Source organism: Falco punctatus (assembly GCF_963210335.1).
Source record: "Falco punctatus genome assembly, chromosome: 4".
NCBI classification, from domain to species: Eukaryota; Metazoa; Chordata; class Aves; order Falconiformes; family Falconidae; genus Falco; species Falco punctatus.
In genome coordinates, this window is record NC_137583.1 from 84,319,641 (window position 1) to 84,336,297 (window position 16,657).

Consider the following 16,657-nt stretch of genomic DNA (forward strand, 5'->3'; position numbering starts at 1 on the left):
GAGGAAAGGAGAAAAGGTCAAGAACAGAGTGTGTTTACCTAAACCATGTGCTCCTCACTCAGCTGTGCGTTGCTGCTAAGTGCAGCTGCTTCCACTCTCAGCTGGCATTTTGTGGTTTTGAGCACTAGAGCACTAAATAAAATATGGGGTTTAATACCTTTTTTTTAATATATCCAGTGTGGGCTGCTAAAGTAAACAGAATATTGCATGAGTGCACATTTCATTCATATGAACAGAAGCTTAAAGCAAAAACAGGGAGCGCAATTAGCAACCAAAACCCAAAGTCAAAAACTCTGGAGTACAGCACAGCTACAGATATAAATTCCCTTGCAAAGAAATACACTTGGAGGATCAATTGCATAATTCTGCAAGCTAAGGAGAACACTGACTCACTAAGTCAATATTTGCTAAATCTACTGGGCCAAATTCAACTCTCATTCAAGACAGAAACAACTTTGCTGTTGTTTCACAGCAATGAAAGGGCGTGGCCATGAGAATAAGAGGCGGCAGCCTCTGTTCCCTGAGCACTCCTCTTCCTGAGCTCCTGACCACTGACCACCTTCTCGGGGTGGATTATCCTTCAGCCTTGAAGGCTTTGGGTAGCTTGTCCTTCATATTTGGCAGAACAACACAACGAGGAATGGGTGCTTCTGGCAGCTTTCCCCCCCTTTTGACTAGTAGTAATAACAGGAAAATACAATAATTGCTTTCTTTTTCAATAGGACATGTAGTTAACATGTTTACTAAAGGGTAAGAAACTCAAATGTACAAAAAAAGGGTGGAAGCAGAGAGCTGTCTTCAGCAGCAGGAGTAAGCTGTGTCGCTTAGCTGTTACAGCCAAGTTAACAAAAGAGAAAAAAAAGAAAGTAAGTTAAAAAAAAGTGGCTTAACAGGGCTTTAAGTAAGGAAGCATTGCCTGCTGGGATGCCTGAAGATCAGCTGGTAAGAGAACAAGGTGAAGCTGAAAGATTTGATCCATGGTCTCCTCTGGTATTTCAGCTTTTAGGAAGCAAAAGAAAAAAAAAAAAAAAAAGTATTTCCCTGCAGTTTTAAGCAGGGAGATGGTGTGTGACCTGCTTAAAACCGCTGCAAAATCCTGTTCAGGTCTCACAGTCTCTGCTATGAGCAGGATCTAAGGTGAAAGCAGCACAGCAGTCTGGGAAACCTCAGAACCCTGGAAGTATGCAGTGGTACATTGTAAGTATAATTTTAAAGAATTTATTTTAATTTAATGCCTATTTTTAATATTTATAATTTTAATATTTGAACTTATCATTTTAACTTCAAAGAAGCCTATTCTAAAAGGAATCAGTATGCACCTTTTCCTTACCCTGCAGCACAAAAGAGAAAGACAAAAGATACTTTTCCCCCTTTTTTTGAGCCTTCACTGCCTGCAAGGAGGAAGGAACAGCTAGTGTCTGCACTGAAGTACAGATAACAAGGGAATGTTATTTTATACTTTCTCTGCAGCTTTTTTTAAACCTGCACAAGGCAAGATATAAAATAGGTGCTAGCAGCTGACACAACTGGGACCTCTGATAATCGGACTCCTTTGTTTCCACCTTTCCTTGATCAGCAAAAACAGTTACTGTTCTGTGGGCTGAATTCCTCATTCTGTTGCAAATCAGGAGGAAGTCCACTGGAGCCAGATGACTTGCACACATGCTAATTCAGTCATCCCCTGATACTAAAAAGTCTTTTGGTGAGTGAGCTTTCTTATTACCAGAGCAAGTGCTCTTTTCTCAGCGTCCTTCCTGAGCTATGCATGCTTTGGGAAAGCTTAATGAAAATAGAAAAGAAAGCAGGTTAGAGGAAAGGGGAGGGAAAGAAAAATGTGTAAATGCACTGTTTTGTTTTAAACCTCCTTCTTAGTAGAGATCAGCTAAGACAACAGTGGAAGCACAGATTCTGGACTGAAATGCTACTACTTTGTAGTACTCCTGAAAGAATTTGGCTTTGTCTTCTCAACTGCAAGTGATGGCAGAAGCCAATTTTCTTTTCAGCTGGGTGTCATGAGTATTTGCTGATGTTTCTGAATGAATGTTGATCAAAGGTGTTCAAAATGGCTTTAAGCTTTTAGATATACCACTTAACTAAAAATATATTTAACAACTTATGTTAAAAAAGGTATTTAAAGTTGGCTAGCCTGTAGCTATTTATTCAGCCTGTATTTTCTATTTATAATAAGCTACTCAGTAACTGAAAGATTTTTATTGATAGCACCTAAGTGGGGTTCTTTTTAGAACATATGACTAATGATAATTCATTGCTCCATAAATAAATGAATCTAAAAAGCAGCCCACTGTTACCTTTCTTTAGGAAAATAATTAGGCCATCACCAATATTCTTCAGTAAGGTAGAAGAAAATGATCAACAGAAGCAGGTGTGAGCTGCCTACAGTCCTACCTACAAAGTCACTCTTCCCTGTTTACCTCTTTAGTAAGAACAGAGTAGGAATAAGCAAATGATCAGAGGGATGGACAGTGTACACCAAGAAGGCTTCCTGAATTTCCACTCAGCATAATTTAGGCATATTTGCTGGAATTTAAACAAAACAAAACCAAAACAACAACAACAACAAAAAAAAACCCAAACAACAAAAAAAAAAGACTCAAACCCTGTTAGGTTCTATCAACACACCAAACAAAGTCAATCACCTTTAACCATTGTCTCTGTTCCAGTTTTCAAAAAACACACCAGAAGCTGTTTTGGAATGACTGAGTAGCACACACCTATTTTTCCAGGTGCAAATGCCTGTTTAATTCCTGTTTTGTGAGTTTTGTCCCAGCAGAGGATGAAAGAATCCTGAAGTTTTTTTCCTAAGCTAACCTGCACCTGTTGACTTAGAGTGGAAGTTTTTGGGCACCAATTGCAATAATGTATTAAATATTTAGATTTTAATACCTCACTGAAAACAATGTAAACCTATGTTTAAGAGGCTGAACTCATACATGCGTAGCTGTGGTTTTTTAAAACTTATCTCCACCTAGAAGTCAGTGCAATCATAAATTGTTAATTTTAGAAACGACCTTGTAAGATTCAAGTCATTTTTGTTGATGTCACTAGTTTAATCCCCCATTCTTTTCTTATTTACTCAGTAGCCATTAACAAGCTCTGACCATCTGTGGCTGAGAACCATGAGGCTAGAACCAGCATCAACTCAGGTAAAGCAAACTGCATTCTGTCATGCTCTACAAGCATTACTGAAGCACAAATATCAGCATTACAGTTACGCAAGAGATTTTCTGAAAAAAATATATTGGTAGTCTATTCTTCTTCCTCCATTTTGGAGAAAGCACTTGCCCTTAACACCTCCATGCAGTTCACAAGAATCAATGTTCCAGTTAACTCTCGCCAATGTTTTGTTACTGGGTTTTTCATTTTATCCAAGGCTGATTGCAGGTCTTGTAAGACATCCCTGTAACTGTCTCCATAATGGGCAGCCCACGTGTACAGAAAGTCATATGCAGGTTTCCACATCATCTGAAAATAAATGGAAAAAATGAAAAGATTTAGATGTAGAAATTTCATTATCGAGCAAAAAACCAGCAAATTCCTTCCAATGGTAGAAAAGCCATACGAAAAAAAAAAAAAAAGGAAAGTGATCCCTAGCTGCACTGAAATGCTTTATTATAAAAGGCATGCTGATATAAAAACTCCAGTAACCTTATGTAATTCATTTATATGAAACTCAAATTCTTAGAAGGATAAATAATGGAAAGATAAATCATCCACTCAGATGATTATCACCAGGTTGAAATATATCCCTGTCTGAAAGTATAATTCAGGAAACGGGTGCAGAAGGAAAACACTTTTCCCCCTTGGTCATTTTTGCAATGCATATACCCAGCTGCAGTTTCCCTATTTGGAGCTTGGCTGTGCTTTTGATGCTTCCTTTTGCCTCGTTGATCAACATCCTACTGTCCTTCTACTTAGCCTGGAACTTTTAGACATGTGTTTTACCTTTACAAAAATGCTTTTTAGTAACAGCAGCAGGAAGTTGGGTCAAACACCAACCAGAACTTAATCTGGCTGTTGTATAAAACACAATAAAAAAAAACTTTCTATAAATACATTAGCAACAAAAGGAGGGCTAAGGAGGATCTTATCCTTTATTGGATGTGAGGGGAAACAGTGACAAAGGGTGAGGAAAAGGCTGAGGTATTTAATGCCTCTGTTGCCTCAGTCTTTAATAGCAAGACCAGGTGTTCTCTAAGTACCCAGCCCCTGAGCTGGAAGACAGGGAAGGGGAGCAGAATGAAGCCTCCATAATCCAAGGGGAAATGCTCAGTGACCTGCTACACCCTTAGACACACACAAGCCTATGGGGCCAAATGGGATCCACCTGAGGGTACTGATGGAGCTGGCAGAAGTGCTCACTGAGCTACTGTCCATCATTTATCAGCAGTCCTGGCTAACTGGGGAGATCACAGCTGACCAGATGTTAGCCCATGTGATACCCACCTACAAGAAGAGCTGAAATGAGTATATGGGAAACTGCAGGCCTGAACTCGGTGCCAGGGAAGGTTATGGAGTACATCATCTTGAGTCTTATCACATGACATGTACAGGACAACCAGGTGATCAGGCCCAGTCAGCAGGGGTTTACAAAAGACAGGTCCTGTTTGACTAACCTGATCTCCTTCTATGACAAGGTGACCCACTTAGTGGATGAGGGAAAGGCTGTGGATGTTCTCTTCCTAGACTGTAGTAAAGCTTTTGACACCATTTCTCACAGGATTCTCCTTGAGAAACTGGCTGCTCAGGGCTCGGACAGGTGTACTCTTTGCTGAGTAAAAAGCTGGCTGGGTGGCCGAGCCCAGAGAGCAGTGGTGAATGGAGCTCAACGCAGCTGGCAGCTGGTCACAAGCGGTGTTCCCCAGGGCTCGGTACTGGGGCCAGTCCTGTTTGGTGTCTTTATCAATGATCCGGACAAGGGGATCGAGCGCACCCTCAGTCAGTTTGCAGGTGACACCAAGCTGGGCGGTAGAGTTGATCTGCTGGAGGGCAGGAAGGCTCTGCAGAGGGGGCTGGGCAGGCTGGGCTGATGGCCGAGGCCACTGTGTGAGGTTTGAACCTCAACAAGGCTGAGTGTGGGTCCTGCACTTCGGTCACACCAGCCCCACGCTGTGCTACAGGCTTGGGCAGGAGTGGTTTCTTATTAACCAGGGAGGTTTAGATTGTATATTAGGAAAAATTTCTTCACTGGAAGGGCTGTCAAGCGCTGGAACAGGGTGCCCAGGGAAGTGTTGGAGTCACCATCCCTGGAGGTATTTAAAAGACGTGTAGGTGTGGTACTTGGAGACATGGTTTAGTGGTAGACTTGGCAGTCCTGGGTTAATAGCTGATTTCAATGATCTTATAGTTTTTTTCTGACCTAAATGATTTTGTGATTCTAAAATTATGTATCTATAAAGTCTCTGTTCAAAATAAAAAAAAGAAAAGGAAAAAAATCACTCTATAACCAGGAGAGACAAAAGCTTTCATAATGAAATTTTTTTAATCAGGGCATGTAACTTTAAAAGTGTCCTGCAAGAAACAAAGGAAATTAAAAGATAGGTTACCAGTGCTCCTTAGTTCAAACTACAGTATGTTTATTTTATGCCAAACAAATATGGAGCAGATTCACAGCAGGTGTAGTTTGTTATTAGTCTAGTGATGTTAATTAAGCTATGACAGCACGATTCAGATACCAAGGGGACTTATATCTTTCAAAGTGCTGATGTCCAGAGTAAGTTTGCTCAGTTTACAAACAAGAAGATTGTTTTCCCAGCTGCTGCTTTTCCAAATTTAACATGGGCTATCCACTTTCTAGTTTCCCACTCCTCATTGGCAATGAAGAGTTTGCAAACAGCAACTGAGTTAGAAATTGTAGGAATGATCCACAAAGAAACTCATCACCTTCCTAAAAGGTTCTGGCATTTGCTGTTTTAACAGAAACACACTTATGTATAGCAATAAAAGCATACAGACTGATGTGTGCATAAAGTTATATAACATATATACACACAGACAGAGAAGTGATTAGGAAGTCCAGATTCTCTTTTAATGGAAAGGCAGTTTTCCTGGTTCTGAAGGATAATTCAGTAAGAAATTTTTTATTTCCTCAATATAATCCTATTAATTTACAAATGATACACCAACATGAAGCTCTACGACCTTGATTTAAGCTTTATTTACTTGAACCCTTGAAGACTTGAGTAACAGGAATATTTCTTTGCTCATAGTTCTGAGATTTTCTCCACATTTGGGCTAAGAACTCTCCATTTAACCCAAGACTGATTCTGTCATAGTTTCTGTAAACATTTCCTTCAACTTCTGCTGCCTTTCTCCCCATCCCTGAATAGAAAAAGCCATCAAAATCATATCCCCAGAAGCATGTCTCACAGTCTGATTAGTCTGGCTTCTGCCTTCAGTATAAGCCATAAAAAAGTCCCTATGCTTTCAGTGAAGTTTCTCATTTTAGATCTACAAAAGGGAAGGGTATCATCATTTACCCAAAACGAATGGTGCCTGCTTCTCGCTTTAAGCAAGTCTATCTTAAGTCATAGTCATAAGATTACAAAAAGAGGAAAGAAAAGTAATTTGGTGGTAGGTGGGAAGAAGGAGAGTAATGAATTCTTTCCTTTTATTATACAGGCTTTCTTGAAAAGGAAGGTTTTATTGTACTACTGTAAATACTAGATATTACAACATATTTTAATGAACTAAAGCAGCTCACTACTGTTTGTATTTATGCTGAGACCAGAAAGTTTCTGTATTCCTATTTTTAGCTTGATAACCAAGGTAGCCAACAAGTTTGGGTTTCCCAATACTCTGCTGCTGGCTATGCCTTTTCTCTGCCTCCTGCTTCCTTTTCTTATGTTCCAGTTAGACCAGGATATTTGAAGAATCAGGGTACAGCCTTCTGTCTTCACTAGAACGTGAAAAGACAGTGAGCAGAAAAAGGTGCTGTGCTTTGACTTATGCTGAAGGTCAGGCTGACCCACTGCAATCAGACAATTGGCTGAAATATGCCTAAAATACAAACCCTGTTTTCTTCTACTCTGTCACAACTGATTTTTTCATGAGACAAAAGAAAAGGTGGTGGGAAAAAGGGGGGGTGGGGAATCAAAAGCTTTATAACCTGGTCATCAGTGATGCACAATTCACTCAGCAATAATCCACTTACCACACTGAACTAACAGTGCAAAACAGGTTTCTAAGGCAGGTCCTTTCCCACATCCGCATACTCTAATGCAATGGGTGAACTGAATTGCATTTGACATTCCTGAATTCTATCAAAGCAGATTCTCAGGCAAAATACTAATTCACTGCAGCATCCTGGGCAAGTATCACCTCAGGCTGCGTGAGTTTTCCTTCTGCTCCCACTGCCTCTGCTGAGTAGGTAATAATAATACCTATATCCTCTGTAAAGTGCTTTGGAATTTACTGATAAAAAGCACTTCAGAACTCCAGGCACCAATTCTATGTACCTCAGGTTGCCTCTGTGATCATCTGGGAGAAGATTTCTCCCACTAAGTAAAATATTAAATTTAAAAATAGAAACATGTTTCAACCAATCAGCTCTCTCAATGGTAGAACAGTCCTTGATGGGTAGTGAATTGATTAATGTTTTCCGATAATCCTCAATAATTAGTCAAAACTTACTACTCCCCCACCTTTGCTGTTTTCATGCTAACTACTATTAATAAGAAAGTTTTTCCATTAGAAAAATCCAGGCTGGGATAAGATGGTTTCAATCAGGGGTTTTTTATACCTGCTAAGTAAATGTGATGACGAGCAATTATTCTGAAATTAGTCAGACTAATGCCAAACTTGTAACAGTGCTGGGGGCATCTCCACACAGGTATGAATTTAAACTGCATTAGCTACGTTTGTTCTGCATCCCTGCTGAACAACATACACAAAACTTTATAAGCAGAATATTGCTTTCTGTATGTAGAGGTTCAATTCACCAGAGCACCGAGAAGTTCAGAGCTCAGAAGAAAGCACTGAAATTCAGTAGAAAGTACTGAAATTTAAGGTTAGAGTCACAGGACACTGAGGATGCTGAGCTTTCACATGAGATACCAGTGCTAGAAACCTACTGTGCTTTGAGCTCACACCTGTGTGGACCAATGCTATTACAAAGCTCACATGAAACCAATAAATTCCCTGTGGGCCCATACTAAGCTTTGAGAAATTACATAAAAATACAGCAAAATTCCAAATTTTGATTGCTCATTGAATGTTCTTTTAAAAAACAAAACATACTCTATTATTGGCTCTTGTATGATGAATTTGACTGTACTATCTTTTGGCAACAGATGCTGTCACTGAAAGGCAGAGAATTTTGTGGGTGGTTTATCATAAAAATGATATAAAGAACTCCTGAAAGTAAAAGAATAGGGTGTATGAGGCAGAAGATGGGCTTCATGGAAATAGACATGTAAAATAATAATATTTTAAACATTTTATATATTATTTTAATATATAAAAATAAATAGGTACGGTGCTGGAAAAAGAGTTTTCAGATTGTTTTAGTTGTGCTGTCTGTTAGCAAAGGAGAAAGCATTTCCCAATTGAGACCAGTAGAGTCACACATTGTTCAGGTCTGTAATTCCTTCTGTAGAAAGCTGGGGGGGGTTGTCAGAAAAACAGAGAAAGCTTTAATGTCTAGGAAGTTAGACAAGTCACTGCATTACAGTAAAAAAAATTAAATAATGGAAATAAACAAGCATCCACACTTTGTTTGATTTTAGCATATTAGAATAAACTAGTGTAAAGCTAGAGAAAATAAGAGGGTGATTTTTTCACTAAAGGAGAGTAATAGACTAGGGATTAGTAGAACTGACTGGTTTATGAGAAAAAAAATTACAGAGGAAGTTTCATCCCAGTACGTGTAATGTACTCAGAAAAACTAAAAAAAAGAAAACCCAAACCAAACAAATTACAAAAAAACAATCACAAAATAGCTCAAAGAGAAAAGGAAGATCAAAGGAGGAGGCAGTGTTTGCAAACAGCAATGACAGAGATAGTTGTGCAGAACCTTGTAAGTAAATGTGTGGAATTTTGGTCAAATATTGTTTGGGGAAGGAGGACAGAGCATTCAAAGGGAATAAGAGGTGGCGGTTCACGATTAGAGCAGAAATTTCTTGATAGCTATCACCATGCAGATAAAACTGAGGTGAAAAACTCACTGGACTCAGGCTGTGGAAAGGAGGGTATGTTTGGCAGAGAACAGGAAGAATCAGCTACAGGGAAAGAAAAAGGGAGGGAAAAATTGTCTTGAGTAGCTGTGAACCTGTGAATGGGAAATAGCGTTTCCTTTGGTGGTGAGAGGGAAGGAATTCAGGCTGGGTCATGTGCATTACCTGCAATAATCAGGGGGTGATAGTACAGGCAGAGGGACAGTCAAACCTGAATGTAAGTGCTTAAGGCAGAAAGGTCAGCTTGAGCATCATTCAGCAGCACTTATAAAAGAGGCTGTTCAGGGTAAACCCCGGCCTGGAACCTAGAAGTCAGCAGCATATAACTCTGTGGGAAATAGTGGATCTACTGCATGCTTCAGTGTTTAAGAGTAAGAAACCACAGAAAGCAACTTGGCTGCCCAGGCAAAGGTGTGCCAGGAGCGCAGGCTGGCCCTCGGTTCAGAGGCATGGACGAGGGCCCACCCCAAGTCTTGTGGCACATGTGACATTGCATGGATGCCACGGGTACCTCTGGGCACCTCAAAAGGCACTAGAGAAATAATAAGGCACCTAAATTCCTCCTTAGATGCATATGCACTAAAACACATCTGAGAGGACAGCTTGGCTTTTATTTAGAACTCGTACGTCTGTATAAGCACAGTGCTTTACAAAGGGGAATAAATAGCATAACCTACCTGACAAACTATGAAATTAAAACATGGATTTGCCATGTTCACACAACAGGACAGAAATGGAATTGGTATCAGAGCTTCCACCATTTCGTCACACTGCTTAAGCTAAATGATGACAAATATTACACAGGCACAGAAAAGCGTTGTTAATGGTGAAGGTAAGCTTCCTTTCAGTGGAAAGGGCAAAAGCTGTACTGGGGGTGATTTGAAGTGGTTCCTGCAAGGACTGGATGGTCTTGCTCACTGTGTCTGAAATGACAGCAGAGGAGTGAATAAGATTAACAAGTTAGACAGGAAATAAGGACTGAAAGTGGCCCCTGGGGTGGGAGTAAAGAGCTGAAGCTCAAGACAGATACCAGGACCTCCACAGCAAATTAATTTGGCACGATAACACTGAACAACCGGCCTTAACGTCTATCTAGATCATTGCAAGCAAAAGTTGGTGAGAATTCCTCTCATTAAAGGGCTTACACATTAAATAAGGAGGCCAAAGTGCAAAAGGAAAGAAGCACACTAAGCAAGGAAGAACGGTCCCCAGCTGTGTGTGCTGAGGCGCAAGTGAGCACACACTGTTACACCAGAGCCTTACCTCCAGAGATACCACTCCGTTTTTCCCTCGGTGGGGCACTTCGTAAGCCTCAATTTGCTGCTTTGTGAGTCGGGCTAGCTTCTCTGCAAGCTCCCGCCAGTATTTGCCAAGCTTGACAGCTGAAGTCAAAATGATAGTGTCCTGGGTAAGACGCGCCACTAATCCCTGGCAATCTATTTTCAAAAGTGCCTGCAACAATAATTTTCATTAGCATTCCTTCACCAGTAATTACAAACAGAGCATTATCATTTGTTTTTATAGCACTATTCTATATTTCAAAGCAGGGAGGAAGGCTTTTTGTCTGCCTTGTGTTCTTACAAATACATAACTTTTTTTCCTACGAAAATATGTTGCCAACAGTTTCATAGGAAAACTGCCCATAAGTTTCAGAAGAAATTAAGCTGGCATTCAGCTGCTTCGGCATTCCAGTGTCAAATGGATCCTGCCAAACTGACAGATCCTGAAGGAAAATATACTTCTCCAACAAAAATATTTGGGACATCAAATTTAGCATCTTAAAAGTACAACATGAAAAAATTGAGAGCAGCATTATACTAAGGTGTGGTCCTTTGCTGCTTTTCTGAAAAATCATTGATTACACTGACCAGCACCTTTTGATTTACTCTTCCCACAGAACTGATAATTTGCTGACCATTAAGCAGAAATGCAAGCATAAAACTCTTTCCTCCCCCACACCAAATGAGCATTTAATAACAAACAAATTAAAATGGTTCCAGGAGTGAAACCCTGAGATGCAGATATGTTGCATTCTCCTTTCTTCATTTGTTTGGATAAGGGCTAATGAGAAAATTAGGTGGATTGTTGTTTTTTTCTTCTCCTTGAATTAACAGCAGAATGTTCCGTTGAAAACATTCACATTTTTAGTGAAAGATCAAGAACAAAATCCGGAAGTTTTCCTTGGGTTTTAGATACCAATTTTTAATAAAGTATCAAGTATTTCTGTAGAAATTGGACATTTGTGTGATTTAATTGTAAAACATTTTCCCATAAAAATCCTCATTGCAAGCAGTAGAACTTTTCGTAAGCACAGTAGTGAGAAGCAGACTACAGTGTGCAGTACAGATCCCTCTATACTCTGGCAGAGTGGAGACTGAGTTGTACAATTTGCCTTGTGGTAATAATTAAGAAAGCTATTAACCATAAAAATAGAATATTAATTAAAAGTAATTGAATGCTAAATTTTGCCCAACTGACACAGATGATATCCAGTTTTAAGTCTAGCTTTACAAAGATGGACCTGCATTGGCACTTCATAGCTTAAAATCATACGCATCTCAACAAAACAGGACATTTTGTTAATTTAATTATGCCCCACTTTTAGCCTAGTCTGTAATGAACTCTGTTTCACTGTATTCAATTAAAAGTTTGGATCATTTTCACCATTGCCTCCCCTCTTCACTTTTTCTACAGAGGCATGGCAGATTAAACTATACTTGATACTTGCTGAGTTTTATTCCATGCAGTTTAATGCAGCCTTAAGAGTTGTAAGTGGCCACTGCTATCAACATTTCCTGAATCCTGCTGAAATCGCTGTCAGCATTTCAAAGAGGGTAGATGAGTTATGAGAAGTAAACCTGATAAGGTTTACAATCAGGTAGTCAAAAGGCTTCAGATGAAAGGCTACCATGTGAACTTTTAAACACCCATTTTTATAGCACTTTATTCTCATATAAAAAATATGATTTTCTTCTGTCCCTCAACAGGCTGGTAGACTTTTCCATCAGAGCCAAGGAAAGTATTGAGTAATCATTAATTCCAAATTTATTTGTGCACAGATCCATAAGTAAACTAAGATAGTTAACAACGCAACCTATTACCTGGAAGCATTTAGAATAAAACCACTTAGATTCACATTGAACAGTACTGAATCACATAGAATTGCCCAGTGACTTGAAAGTGTGGCCCAGGAGAATATATACTGAAATGCAATATTGTCCTTAGGTCACTACAACATTGACTATGAAGTTGTCACATGTGGATAGAAAAATCTTGTCTTCAACATGTGGGTCAGGATTTCCTTGCTTTAAACATATGAAGCTAACTGAGACATGCACCTTAGGGTACACAAATATATATAAATAACGGAGGTTCCACACTATAAGGTTATTAAATACTTGACAATGGGAATGTGAACTGCTCAGAGAAGCAATTTACCACAATGACTTCCATGACAAAAGACAAAACTATTTCAGTCATAGCTGTTTAAAACCAAAAAAGTCAACTCAGTCAACCTACCAAATGAGCAAGGCTCCTGGAACATTTATAGAACACTCACTGTTTATAATTAATTCATGAAAGATTTATTTTTTATGAGAGTCTGAATGTGTCTTCCTCCTATAGGTGCCTACAATGTTTAGTAGTATCTTCAGGTTTGTAAAGATTCCTACAAGGGTGCTGGACCATGTTCACACATTATTATTGAGTAGTTTCGAGGAGGTGCATTCCTAATAACCAAGTTAGTTCATGCAATACTTACAACAATGAGCTCATAAAGAAACAGTCTTTTTTTTTTGTTAGCATGGCAGTCTTCCTTCATTCTCTTCACAACGTGCGCAACTCTCTCTGACTCTTTATCAGCATGTGCCTCATTAAAGTTATCCAAAGACATATGTGAATATCTCAGCACCTCAGCCAAAGCTCTCCAGTCATAAACACTCTCTGATACTGTAGACAGAACTACTGAGTAGATGTAAGTCAGTTTTTTGAATGGCAATGCAATTTGTTCAACAAGATTCCTGGTTGTTAGCTCACTGTCAGTAGTGTCCATAGCTTGTTCTTTGGAAATCACTTTTATGTTTTTGCAATGTACAAGACCAATCTTTCTTCTGAGAACTCCCACGTACCACTCTTTTATTTTAGTTTGTCCAATGGCTTTTACTTTGTCTTCACCAAGAAGTGCTATAGTGTCCCCTTTAAAATATTCTAGCAAATAGTCAATCTTATTTTGACGTAACACAGTTTTCAAAGCCACTCCATAAGTATTGACACTCAAAGTTTTATCTTGAAACTTTGGATATTTGACTGTTGGTATTAAAAGCCAAGGTGCAGACTTGATTTCTTTGCGGTTTTGTAAGTGCTTTGGCCTATTAATAACTCCACTTAATTTTGGAGCTGGATCAGGAGTCGTAACATGGAACTGCGTTACTTGGCTACTTTTTAAGACTTTAATTTGAACAAGAAAAACAAAGAAATGCATCTCCCTACATCCAAGCATGGAAAACAGGAATTGTTGGCGGATCATTTCACCTGTTTTCAGCTCCTCCTCTTTAATATTTTTGCTTTGGTCTTCCATCTTCACTTCAAAATCTGGATCACAGGATACCAAAGAAATGTTTAGATCTTGTGGCTTTTCAAGCAGAAACGTATGTTTTCCCCACAGCTGAAAGACAACAGGAGGCATATTTTTCCCCCCCTTTTTTATATCACAAATTGTGAGTTTTCCTGGAATGTAGTTATGACCAAAGACTGTAAAAACTGCTGTAAAAGATGGATGAATATATTTGGGGCCATAAATTCCAACTGAGACTGTTCTGTGAACATAATCCCAGACATTAGTTGCTGGAGGCTGGATTTTCTTTGCTTGTACAGCAATCACTGCATACATCACATGACTTAGGTCCGTTAACTTCACTTGTATGGTATCTTGATAGGTGTAGCAATTCTCTAGCTTCTTAAAAGGCCCTTCTTTATTGAAACTAAAAAGACACACTATATCACTCATAACTTGGCTGAGTGGATCATTCTTCACTTTAGCTGCAACTTTCACCTCGAGGAAAATGGCTTCCCTTGTGTTGAGGTTGCTCAGTGTAAGTTCTATCAGAGGACTTATGGTGCTAGACAGCTCATTGTTGAACGATGATGGAGGGTTAAGGATAGCCTTTAAACCAACTTCTTGGAATTCCCCAGGTAATACATGACCCACAGGGACATGAATGTTGATGTCCGAGTCAGGTAGCTGTACTGAACCCCCTTCATGATTCATTTTACAAACTACATGAATGTCTGTAGCTTGTGTTTGTGCCCATCCAGGACTATGGCTCATGGCTTCTAAATCTAGACAAGATCGGGTGAGTTGTCGGTGACTCAACCAAGCCACTTTGTAAGCTTCACGGTCACTTTGAAGCCATGTCATGTCTGAAGCTACAGTTTTTTGAGGTATTGTCTTGCGAGGATTAAATCTTTGGTTATCAACAATATCCAGGAAGTCAGAGACACTCTTGGATCGTCCAGATCTTCTTGCTGAAGTCTTTCTTAAAAGACAATCAATATCTAGCTCATCACCCGAGGAAGCCAAAGAATCACTGTTGCTAGAAACTTTAGAGAACAAATAGGGTTTTTCTTTTAAGATCGAAAGGTATTTATTATTTTCATTTCTATTTGAGGCAGCTATGTCATGTACAAAAGGGTTGGAGGCTGACAGTTCATTCCAGAAAGGATTAGTCTTGGAAACTGCATGGGCATGTCTGAATACATCAGGCCAGTCAATATCCAAATCCGATTTACTTTCATTGACATCTGTTTAAAAGAAAAAAACAGAAGCATTTCCTAAAGCATGGAGATTTGAGACATTCCATTAATTTCCAACTGATAGTCTGTTAAATTCACAGGTGACTAAATTTATCCTCCTAAAATACATATAGATCATTTATATATTTCTCATTCAGTTTTTCAGAGTGTATCAATATTGATTTCTAAGTGGCTTTAAGAATCTTGTTAATAGAAAGAGTCTAGCAAGTCGGTGCTGAAGGATGTAAAGAGTCTTCTTTGAAGCACTGATCATCATCAACTCTTACAACTGTTAATTGACACGCGCTAAGATCCCACAAGGTTTAAACCCTTACATTCCAGTAACCCTTGGCCTCTTACAAAATGCCATGGATTTCTTTCCTTTGTGTCTAACTCTCCACAAAAATTAAACAATTACTGTTTCATTTTTCACTGTAGACAGCACAGATAAATGTATTATTCAGGATTCCTTTTCGTGCTAGTGCACATGCATTTCATTGATAACAGTACTCTTACAATTTATGTCGGTGTGTGGAATTTGTTATACTAGCTTTCCATTAAAAAAAACTGATTGGTATAATTTATGAGGTCTTGTACAATTTGAAATTTGGCAAGAAACGTTTTTGTGCCTGCTGATTTTTCTGAGATTGCATTTAAATAGACAAATAGGGTTGTATAAGTGATATTTATGTATGATTTCTAATAAAAATTGTCATTATTAACATAATGTCTACCTGTTCTGAAGACAAGGTGTCCTTATATTTTATGTTAATAACTGTTCACAGAAACTGGTTTATAGGTTAAGACTCACACTCCTTGCAACAAAGTATCTGCAACTTCTTGTGCCAAGGGTTTCTATTACTCCAGTCTCCCATTATTTTTCTATATGCAGAGGTTATACCATCATTTCTTTGTACATCCTTGTGAAGAATTTTAATCTTAGAGGGAAAATTCAGCATTTCTATTCTTTCAGCATATCTATATCCTTCATTATTACACTTTCCATAGTACCTTCCATTTCCAAGGTTACTAATTATTGCTCAATTGCAAAAATGACAGTGTATTCAGCCACAAAAAGATATATTTAAAAAAACCAACCAAGATGTTAGTACTTTTTGTTCATTTCATTTGTCATGAATTGTGACAAAAAGCCAAAACTATGACTTTTTCCACAGTTCCTGAAAAATCCCAATTTGGAAGAACCAAAGTGGAATTTACCTGCTTCCCAGCTGCCCCTCTGCAAGGCTCTAGCACTGTCTTGACAAGAGCCTTCCAGGTGAGGTGCTGGGGTGGGGGGGGAGTGAGCCCAAAGGCAGCAAGCCCAGGGACAGCCTCCTCCCCCTTGGGCACCCAGCCTTGGTCAGAGCCACTAGATGGGGATGGGCTGCATAGCACCAGCTGCAAAGTCCTTTTGCTCCTGCCTGCAGGCCAAAAGTTTTCCTTGCCCTTTGATGCTATTACAGTCAGATCATTATTATATGTTAAAAAATAAATTCTTTAATCCCAAAAGAAATGTTAGGGGTTTGGGGATTTTTCCCCATCCTAAAGGGCATGTTTCTACAGGAAAAGTCTGAGCAGAAAACTCTGGCAGAGCCTGAGTCATTAGGCTGGATGCTTTCTCATGCCAAGGTAACAGCACAGATTACTGTGGTGCAGGAGGTTAGTGAGGAAATAAT

General features: G+C 39.1%; 1 protein-coding gene and 1 long non-coding RNA gene across 7 annotated transcripts in view; one reads left to right on the plus strand and one right to left on the minus strand.

The window, feature by feature from the left end:
- LOC308062934 overlaps positions 1 to 16,657 on the plus strand; it is a 109,325-nt gene that overhangs the window by 27,853 nt on the left and 64,815 nt on the right. For 4 of the 6 annotated variants that reach the window (XR_013927754.1, XR_013927755.1, XR_013927756.1 and 1 more), the window contains 2 exons: positions 1,105 to 1,702; positions 3,099 to 3,164. This is a non-coding gene — a long non-coding RNA (uncharacterized lncRNA). The remainder of the gene's footprint in view (positions 1 to 1,104; positions 1,703 to 3,098; positions 3,165 to 16,657) is intronic. The other 2 variants (XR_013927758.1, XR_013927757.1) reach the window with 2 other exon arrangements.
- The window catches only part of MACC1 (MET transcriptional regulator MACC1), a 37,218-nt gene continuing 23,660 nt past the window's right edge, over positions 3,100 to 16,657 (minus strand). The window contains exons 3-5 of the mRNA XM_080385216.1: positions 12,952 to 14,990; positions 10,455 to 10,643; positions 3,100 to 3,483 (exon numbers count right to left, since the gene is read on the minus strand). Of these exons, the coding sequence (XP_080241342.1) occupies positions 3,268 to 3,483; positions 10,455 to 10,643; positions 12,952 to 14,990 (2,444 nt within the window). The 3' untranslated portion in view covers positions 3,100 to 3,267. The remainder of the gene's footprint in view (positions 3,484 to 10,454; positions 10,644 to 12,951; positions 14,991 to 16,657) is intronic.